The sequence below is a fragment of the Oncorhynchus nerka genome, linkage group LG26 (genome assembly GCF_034236695.1).
Source record: "Oncorhynchus nerka isolate Pitt River linkage group LG26, Oner_Uvic_2.0, whole genome shotgun sequence".
In the NCBI taxonomy this organism is placed as follows: Eukaryota; Metazoa; Chordata; class Actinopteri; order Salmoniformes; family Salmonidae; genus Oncorhynchus; species Oncorhynchus nerka.
In genome coordinates, this window is record NC_088421.1 from 19,681,521 (window position 1) to 19,691,677 (window position 10,157).

The 10,157-nt window shown below is 41.2% G+C and overlaps 1 protein-coding gene across 3 annotated transcripts; it reads right to left on the reverse strand.

The window, feature by feature from the left end:
* Positions 1–3,623: 3,623 nt before the first annotated feature.
* LOC115110654 (uncharacterized) lies at positions 3,624–7,875 on the reverse strand. Of its 3 annotated transcripts, XR_010461200.1 has the most exons (5): positions 7,653–7,875; positions 6,861–6,939; positions 5,591–6,058; positions 4,610–5,377; positions 3,624–4,402 (listed from the first exon to the last, which is right to left on the reverse strand). XR_010461200.1 is itself a non-coding variant. In XM_029636477.2 (4 exons), exons 1-4 carry the CDS (start codon positions 7,731–7,733, stop codon positions 4,050–4,052), a joined length of 822 nt encoding a protein of 273 aa, XP_029492337.1. In that variant the 5' UTR covers positions 7,734–7,865; the 3' UTR covers positions 3,624–4,049. The 3 variants fall into 3 exon arrangements, 1 of the variants encoding a protein (XP_029492337.1); XR_010461199.1 differs by having other exon boundaries at positions 4,610–6,058; XM_029636477.2 differs by lacking the exon at positions 5,591–6,058 and having other exon boundaries at positions 4,610–4,918; positions 7,653–7,865.
* Positions 7,876–10,157: the final 2,282 nt, after the last annotated feature.

The following is a 10,157-nucleotide window of genomic DNA, read 5'->3' on the forward strand; positions in this document are numbered from 1 at the left end:
CCCCTCGTGGAACCGGGCCGCTCTGTGTGTGCACAGGCCTGTGATTGTGTTTTCCCCCAATGTTATGTACACACCACCAAAAACATGATATATTGTGTAATGACAAGGACAGTGTGCTGAGTTTTGCGGTGGACCATAGCTCTAAACAACAGTACTAATATCCACTGGAGATTTGTTGACTACTTGTAGAAATTAACTTTTTCATAAACCCCAGTTTTCATTGTGGGGTTCTGATTGTGGCTGCCGCCGCCCCCAATACAGTACCGCCGAGGAAGTTAATGTGTGGCTGTTAAGTACGTTGCAATCAATCAGTTGACGTTTGTCTGTGCCTGTTCAATTACAGAATAATAATGTAAATCAGTGTGCGCTGGGGAAAGACTGAATAGAGCATTATACAACAAAGGCAGACTTGATGAGGCCTCTCCAGTCACGGAGTAATAAGGGATCATTTCAGCAGGACAATAAATCAATAGGGCACATCTCCTGCTTTTCTACCCCACTTCTCATTTAGCTCTGCAACAAACCACAAGTCTTCTTGTACTGTATATCTCTCTACCCAGGTAGTGTCTCTGTTAGAGATTGCAGGATGGAGAAACATCAGCACACACGTGACTGATCCTGAGGAACATCATGTCTTTTTTTCCTCCATCGGCTAATTAGTGAGAAAGAGAATTTAGAGAGAAAGAAACTCTCCTGCTAGTCACCTGTAAAAAAAGAAAAACAGAGAGAGAGAGAGAGAGAGTCCAGCCTGCTGCCTCTTTGCAGTGTAAGGCATCGGCAGCTTCACTTCACCATGGCAACAGGCTTCCCATCCAACAGCTGCCTGTATCCAGGAGGGAAGAAAGCATCGCCCCAGCCCAGCTCTTATCTTAGGCCAGGATATCAGTGATCCAGACCTCACAGATAGACCATCCTCAGAGAAACCCACAAAACCCCAAGGTCCTCCATTCTAACCCACAAGAATTCCCACTATTTACCTTATGTCAAGAGGTGGGGAACTTACAGTCAAGAGTCGTGAGTGGGTCAAAAATGCACCCATATGTCAGATACCTTGCCTTCGTGTTACAGAGATGCTGCCCAAGAGGTTGTGTATGATAGGTTAGTTTATTCTCTCATAGTACAATACGTTTTAAGGGCTTGGACTGGAACATTGTCTCCATATAGAAGACACATTCAATACATAACTTACAGTGATGCTCTGTGCATGACTCTTTGTGTATGAAGTGTTGTGTAGCACTATGGATGCTATGGAGTACTATCATCAAACACAGACTTGTCTTTTAATGCTTTGGCTTTATTCAATTAATGTAGAAGAGAAAACTCTTCCCCACATTCATTTACCATAACTAAGAGAGCTATCTGATGAGAATCAGCAAATCCAAATAAACTTTCCCAAGCCCAGCTAGACTTATATCATCCCTTATAAACCAGTCCTATCAAAGCCTCTCTTTTTCCAGCCTTCAGCGGGACTGGTTTATAAGGGATGATACAAGTCTAGCTGGGCTTGGGAAAGTTCATTTGGATTTGCTGATTCTCATCAGATAGCTCTCTTAGTTATGGTAAATGAATGCGGGGAAGAGTTTTCTCTTCTACATTAATTGAATAAAGCCAAAGCATTAAAAGACAAGTCTGTGTAGCAAACAGATGTTGTTGTTGAAATGATGAGAGCTGAAGAACACAATAGTTTCCGTTAAATAGCAGAACACTGCAAGTAATTGAACTAATAAAACAAACACAACAGGAACTTTCCCCTATTAGCTAATTGAAAAGAAAAGAGTAAGGGCACAATGAAATGATCTACCATATATTCATTCTAAGCTTTTATTTTCACATAAACACTTATAAACTACATATAAAATACATTTGTAAACATACAGAGAAGCTTTGGTGTGTGCAGTGAATATTCTACATTATGTAGTGTGTGTTCTGCATTCTGTGTTCCTATACCATGTGACAAATATGTACAAGGAAGCATATCATGTATCCCTCAACCACACACCAATTATCCCTCAACCACACACCAATTACTTGCAATTACTTCCTTATTCCCAGCATTGGTTTGTAGCTAGCCATTGTCAATCATGCCAGCCCCAGCCGTTGGGAGCTGACTACTGACCCATACGCCAGGCCAGAAATAGACTCTTATCTTCCTTAGACTTGCAGTCTAACACCCCACTTCACCACCCCTCAACACACACATATGTCCTTACACTCATGCTTAGTGAACCAGGGTCTTCGCTCCTCTCTCTCTTATTGATTCAGTGTCTGATTGGGTGGTGGCTCTGCTGGAGCGTGTTGTTTTTGGCCTATTGAGCCGACTCACCCTCTACTCTGTCCACAGTGGCTGACCTGTCCTCCTGCCTCTCTACTCTCTCTAGGGAGCCTTTGGACCAGCATCGCTGAGTCTCAGCCCTTAACCGCCTGTCCCACCACCGTGCTCTAGGGATAGCCATGTCAGGTCTCCCTAATGCTATGTGGAAGCAGGTGTTATCTTTTTTTAGTCTGTTCACTCACCATGCACCCATCTGTCTGTGTGTATATTACAGTGAAACTCTATGAACTACATCACAAACAGGAATTTGTCTTCCAGTCAAGTTAAACAGAGATGTGGTTCTCTTAACCGCTGTGTTGCGTTAAATCTATACAAACTAGGCTACAACTAAAACCCCTTGTGGACCTTTGTACACCTTGGAGCAGGTTTGCCAAAAGGAGGCCAATGACCATCATCTCCTTTCTAGGTAATGTTTGATTTTACTGAAACAAACTGTCAATCGATTTAAAACACTTCAACTATATTTCTGATCATGCCCTGTTTGGGACAACAGGACTCATCATACTGATGAGTGTTTGATAATGACATCCCACTTTGCAGGAATCCTCACAATTGTCAGGGAAATGTATCTATTTATCAGAAGAATGCAGAATGTGTTGTTATATTGTGTACTCAACAGGTATCTCTCACAGCAGCCCACACATGTGCAACAAGGTCAGTCCATCTAAAACAGCTTACATATCCTCGCACCTGATAATGCATTAGAGAGGTGAGTTTGACACCACAGAAGTCATGTGGATTGATTTGAGTGTTTTATAATGAGATATTTGACCCTCCACTCCTTCACTTTGCAGGAGACCCCACATTGGGTAGCGGAAATTGATAGGAAATGTGTCACATCAAAGTGTTGATTTATACAGAACAGTTGGATTGGAATTCACACAGCATGAGTGTGTGTTTGTATGCAGAGGGAGAAGAGTTGTGTATGATTGGTTTGACAGTCCTCTCTGGTGGGATGACTCTGCCTCCTTGTGGTACACTGAGAAGGAACTAGAAATGCAATTTGAATGACCATGAGTCTTCATTCATTAACTATCAATGTCATGAGTTCCCTCAGTGGTCTGGTTTGTTTTTAAATGGAGAACTAGTACAGAAAACAACACAGCTGACTATATTTGCTATGGTATAATACAACTTACATTTTAGAATCCAGAACACACAGTAACATGTCCTTCTAGCCATGTTTTGACATTGCATTGATTATTATATAAATCAGTCTAATCAGTTCTGACTGTAAAACACAGCAACAAGTTATGACAGGCTTAATAAGCAAGATCAGTCAATTCAACAATACAATTTAGAATGTCTTTATTACGCATCTAACAGCAATACTATTTCCATCAGTAAACACTTTCACCACCAGGAAGCAGTATTCTACTACTGTAATAAGCAATGCAATTTAAACAAGTGTATAACGTTGAAGACAAACAATGAACACTTCTTACAGTATTCTCAAATCCCAATGTAGACTGATTTTCAGTTTAAAATTCAATTGTATTCATTGTAATTACTTTGATATTTTGCTTCCCAGTATAAAAAGTGAAAACATATATCCACTTTGGCCATGGCAGTCCAGGTTTGCTTTCTCTTCACTCAGTAAGAGAAAGGCCCTGATCCATCCTGTGTAGATGTGCCCTGACCAGGAAAGCCCTTTTCCCTACTGTAGTTCGAAGTCCCATGTTCAGTAAAAAACCTCCTGACATTTCCATGAGTAGTCCTATGTTATGATTATGAGTCCAACCAGGATGAAGACCAACAGCAGTCTGCTCCTAGTCTTTGTCCCTGAAGAGATCATTCTGGAGTAGTGCAGCTGTTTGTGAGAGCTGTAGGTTCCACTACTAGGTATCCACAAGGAGCAGTTGTAAGGCTCAGTCCCAGCCTGGGTAGGCAGGGTACTCCTTATATCAAACAGCCCCTCTTCATCCAGCTGGCTCTTGGTGCTGGCGGACTCTGTTATATTCTCAGAGCCCAGTAACCAGTGTACTGTGCCTTCTGGGTAAACTCCAAAAAACTGGCACTCAACCTGAGACTCATTCTGGAACACTTTGTGCTCAGATGTCCTTAGGCACTCTGCAATGTTGTGAGAAAAATAGGATGAGTATTGAGTAGTTCTCAAGTAACATTCACAAAGCTGGAGTGTGTCTAACAAGTTCATTGCCATATTTGTGTAATATTTGGTCTGACTTGCCTACATGTGTCATTGTTGCAATTGCTCTCATCCTACAACAGCATCATCATTAGTTATATAGGAGCATTATTCCTATACAGTATACAGACCTTGCATTGTCACAGTGGTGTTGGCAGCTGTGATCGTTAGGTTGGAGCGCAGTTTGCAGGTGTAGTTACCCTGACTGGACGGCATCACCCGAGTCAGATTGAGTGTGAGGGTGTTGTTTGTGATGTCACACCGGACGCCAGGAAAGGAGAATACACCAGTGGCATTGACCACACACAGCTGTTTCATTTTCCATACCCAGGAAAAGAGAATGATCTTGAGTGGGTTCGATGACATGATGTCACACTGCAGGGACACATTCTGATCACACTGAGCCTTTACCTCAGTACTGGTTCTCAGCTCCACTTTACCTGTGAATGAATGGATAAAGAGGAAACTGTTATATCGCCAGGTATAGGAAGCTTTCCATGCTTACACACACTATTTACACTGACCAAAAATAAATCAAATGCAACACTTTAAAGGATTTTGCTGATTTACAGTTCATATAAGGAAATCAGTCAATTTAAATAAAAGCATTATACCCTAATCTATGGATTTCACATGACTGGCAATACAGATATGTATCTGTCGGTCACAGATAAAAAATCAAATAAAAAGTAGGGGCGTAGATCAAAAAAACATTCAGTATCTGGTGTGACCACCATTTGGCTCATGCATAGAGTTGATCAGACTGTTGATTGTGGCCTGTGGAATGTTGCCCCACTCCTCTTCAATGGCTGTGCGAAGTTGCTGGATATTGGCGGGAACACGCTGTCGTACACCTCCATCCAGAGCAGTGGTCACCAACCTTTTCTGAGTCAAGATCACTTTGGCAGTCAAAAAGAAAGCAGAGATGTATTGCCGTAGGACTAAGGTTTGGGCCGTAGGACTAATACATTATCACAGCATATTGGCTATATGATTGGCCTGCCAAAGACCATATTATATTTCGAACTCGAGCTTTGATAACAAAATAGATCAATTGGTTTAGCACTTGTGAGGCAAATAATTTGTTTTTTATTTTACTGGACTGGTGGTACCTGCATCACGACGTCAGTGATCTCCAGGTCGAAAAGTCGGAGCTCTAGAAAGATGCCCGAGTTTTCCGACTTGGAATTCCAAGCTGGATGACCGCTCAAAAGACTTGTCCCAACCACCTCTCACGGTCCCAGCTCTCTCCTTCCTTTCCTCTGGTGAGACTGACCAGAGAGAGTGGACACCGTGTTCGAAGGTGAGCATTTGCCCACTGAAGTTGGTTACGACGCCAAACTGCAGTCAGGTCAAGACCCTGGTGAGGACGACAAGCACGCAGATGAGCTTCCCTGACATGGTTTCTGACAGTTTGTGCAGAAATTCTTTGGTTGTTCAAACCCGCAGTTTCATCAGCTGTTCACGTGGCTGGTCTCAGACGATCCCGCAGGTGAAGAAGCCAGATGTGAAGGTCCTGGTCTGGCGTGTTTACACATGGTCTGCGGTTGTGAGGCCAGTTGGACGTACTGCCAAATTCTCTAAAACAACATTGCACTCGATTTAATAGAGACATTAACATTAAATGATCTGGCAACAGCTATGGTGGACATTCCTGCAGTCAGCATGCCAATTGCACGCTCCCTCAAAACTCGAGACATCTGTGGCATTGTGGTGTGGGACAAAACTGCACATTTTAGAATGCCATTTTATTGTCCCCAGCACAAGGTGCACCTGTGTAATGATCATGCTGTTTAATCAGCTTCTTGATATGACACACCTGTCAGGTGGATGGATTATCTTGGCGAAGGAGAAATGCTCACTAACGGGGATGTAAGCTAATTTGTGCACAGATTTTGAGAGAAATAAGCTTTTTGTGCGTCTGGAACATTTCTGGGATCTTTAATTTCGGCTCATGAAACATGGGATCAACACACATGTTGTGTTTATATTTTTGTTAAGTGCATATTGTGCCCATAGCCAGTTCAGCTAGGAAAGAAGGAGTTGTGAGAACTTGAAGAAAGTTTGTTTCTGTAGAAAGCAGATCATCTTTACTCAGGTCTTCTCAAGTTAATACTACAGATTCCATCTTTCACTTTATCAAGGTCCTAGCCAGACAGCATGGATCTTTTGAACCAAAAAATGTTTTTTACTTTATAGTTCTTTTATAGTAGAATCGTACCCAAAATTATTTGAAATATGACTGTACTTTCTGTATTTGCTGGATGTGACACATCCTTACTAAAAGACAAAAGATTGCTCCCTCAAGCAGCTTTTTTGCCTGGTAAAAAACAGCCAAAATATGTTTTTGTGCACACTCTCACAATGTTAAAAATCACTTACTTTCACTGTTGACAACTGAAGAGAGCCAGATGGCTAAGACCCAGACAAAAATGACCTCTGTTTTTCTCTGTTGTTTCATCTGCATTTAAATTGACATTAGTTACTTTAGACGGCACAGTTCACAGCTCAAACACATGTCTCTAAAGAGAGAGAGAGAGGATCCAATCCAAAGCACAGGGTTACTTTAGACGGCACAGTTCACAGCTCAAACACATGTCTCTAAAGAGAGAGAGATGATCCAATCCAAAGCACAGGGTTACTTTAGACGGCACAGTTCACAGCTCAAACACATGTCTCTAAAGAGAGAGAGAGGATCCAATCCAAAGCACAGGGTTACTTTAGACGGCACAGTTCACAGCTCAAACACATGTCTCTAAAGAGAGAGAGAGATGATCCAATCCAAAGCACAGGGTTACTTTAGACGACACAGTTCACAGCTCAAACACATGTCTCTAAAGAGAGAGAGAGATGATCCAATCCAAAGCACAGGGTTACTTTAGACGGCACAGATCACAGCTCAAACACATGTCTCTAAAGAGAGAGAGATGATGCACAGGGTTACTTTAGACAATCAAACAATGTCTCTAAAAGCACAGGGTTACTTTAGACGGCACAGTTCACAGCTCAAACACATGTCTCTAAAGAGAGAGAGAGATGATCCAATCCAAAGCACAGGGTTACTTTAGACGGCACAGTTCACAGCTCAAACACATGTCTCTAAAGAGAGAGAGAGATGATCCAATCCAAAGCACAGGGTTACTTTCTGATATGTATTATAGCAGTACTACTCACCATCTTGTTAAAGCTTTTAAAATCACAGTCTTCTCTGTTTATGACTTCCTGCCTCTCTTTTCCTGTGAGTGGTTTACTCATACAGATTTAATGCACTTGATCTAACCTCAAGCTGTGTTTAGGTCTTGCACATTTCTGAGCCAGAGAGTGTCTCATCTCAATTATACGATAACATGGATCATTCCTCTGGGTTTGTTTTCTTGCCTAATGTCATGTAGTGTCAGGTTTGCCCTATAACATGTCCAGGCTGGCCTTTTTGCTCTGGTTTGAGTGAGGAACTATGCTGATTGTTCAGGCAATTGCAAGCAGCTTCAGATTACTTTTCAGTTTCATTTTGTCAGTCATCTGGAAAGGCCTCTAGTTATTTTTTATAAACTCCATGTTTGATTTATTCCCTTATATGGAAATGTTCTGTTCTTGTTTATTTCAGTTAACAGGGACAATAATTAGTACTGCGTTCCCACCTTCTTATCAAACTAATCATGACATAAAGGGAATCTTATTGTAAAATATTGCCCTTGAATTCCATACATTTCATACTTTTGTGTTTTTATAACCTTGCTTATAATCTTCCATCTCTTGTATATTTCTTGAGACTTTAATTTTGTCCAAAAATAACATCTGGAGTGATACTAGAACACCCACGTACCCAATCCTCAAACTTGCCTTTTATTTCCCCGTAAACATTTTCCTCAGATTCCCCTAGTATCCTCACATGGAATTATAGGATACAGAGTTTGGACCAGACAAAAACAATGTTAGTTGAAGTCTTGAAGGTCAAAGTTGCTTAACTCTCAGTTATCCATAATTTCTTCTTGCCTCTGGCTTCTCTGTCACCATGCAATTACACCCCCTCTCAGAGAAATAGACTCTATAGAATCTGTCCATCCACTTGTATTGAAAATAGATTGAAATGTAGTTCCTCCGACACATCTTGACAATTGTCCTTTTAATTGTCCTTGACTCACTGAAAGACATGCTGTTGTCTGAGGGAAGAGCGATTGAGCAACAATCTATTCCTACAGTTGAATTACATACTGTATCCCTCTCAGATTGAGAGTTTTACTGCTTCTGAAATCTCAAGTTTACCTTCACATTGAATTCTTTCACAGCTATTATTCAACTAACACACTTCCTTTTGTTTCATGAACCTAAAAACATAAATCTGAAAGAAAACCCAAACACTTTTATTGCCATGTTTATTTGATTTTTAAGCACTTTGCTGTTTAATGACACAGATATAATCAAATGTCTCCTGGGTCTTGCCAGAGAATGCATCGACCTCCAACACTCATAGGCTTTCAGCGGTAATTATAGACTATGTCAAATCCTCGCAGCATTACAATTGGACTGCTGGTGTATGAAAGGCAGAAAGTCAACTTCCACTTAGTGGCTGCATTCAAATCTTTAACTTCATTGATAGCAGCACAAATAAAAGTATTACCCTTCAAAAGAAATGGGACGATATCATCATGATGGCCCTTTAGTGATTTGGGAGGTAATTAGAACATGGCCTTCCTCATAAATGTTATTGACTGTGGTGGTGACTCTGTCAATGAGAATCCCTATGTGGAAGATAATCATTAATGTGCTCAGATTTCATAGTGATCATCACAGATCAGGGTTGTGAAACACTGTCCTCTTTCCTACCTATGTGAGGAGGGAACTAGGGCTTGTAGAGCCTTGTCAGTGCCCTGAGGGAGATTCGCATGGCCCACCCCTTAATTACCCACTCCCTGACTCATTCATATGGGAGTTACACATTGACCATGTGACATCACAGTGGTAGTAGTTATAAGTTGCCTTTTTCCAAATGAGTGAACATCAATATGGAGAAATGTATACATTAAATTAAAAACTCAGTTATATGTAATTGCAACAGGAGTCTACCAGTGTCATAACTTGCCCAAGAATGTACTACTATTGTCAAATAAAATTCTAGTACTAATGTTTGCTTAAGACCACAGCTACCTGGGCAAATTTCCATATTTGCCAACTGGATACAGACGGGATATTATATAACATATCTGTCAACATCTGAAAGAACATAATGGGCAGTGGGTTGCAGCATGTCTTGGACTTTGCAGTTTTTACACCACAGCAACCTTCTTTAACAAATTTATTTTGGCAGTGTCTGTACACACCCAGCATATCTCATCTGCCTTTTTAGTTGTCTTGTGAAACAGACAATGTTTGTCAGTCAGGGTACTGTGAAGTTGGTTCTGAATTCTAGCTAAGATAACAGACAAACAGCATCTGTCCTAACCCTTGTGTTGTCTTAAGGGTCAAAAATGACCTGCCACTATGTTTAACAGCAGAGAAAAACCCCTAAATTATATTTCTTTGAACTTGAAATTTGATTACTTTTCCTAGAGTGACCCCAACATTAGAAAAAGTGAAACATCACCTTGTCACGAATATTACAGAAGGTGGCTCCCCTTCTTGTTCGGGTGGCGCTCGGCGTCGCCGGTCTACTAGCTGCCACCCATTTGCATTTTATTGCAT

Bases quoted from the DNA above. Each gene is read 5' to 3' on its own strand.
- LOC115110654 (XM_029636477.2), bottom strand. From the start codon at position 7,733: ATGAGTAAACCACTCACAGGAAAAGAGAGGCAGGAAGTCATAAACAGA. The intron at 4,919-6,860 runs GTAAGTGATTTT...ATTCATTCACAG, and splicing joins TTCAGTTGTCAACAGTGAAA to GTAAAGTGGAGCTGAGAACC. The intron at 4,403-4,609 runs GTCTGTATACTG...ACAACATTGCAG, and splicing joins CACCACTGTGACAATGCAAG to AGTGCCTAAGGACATCTGAG.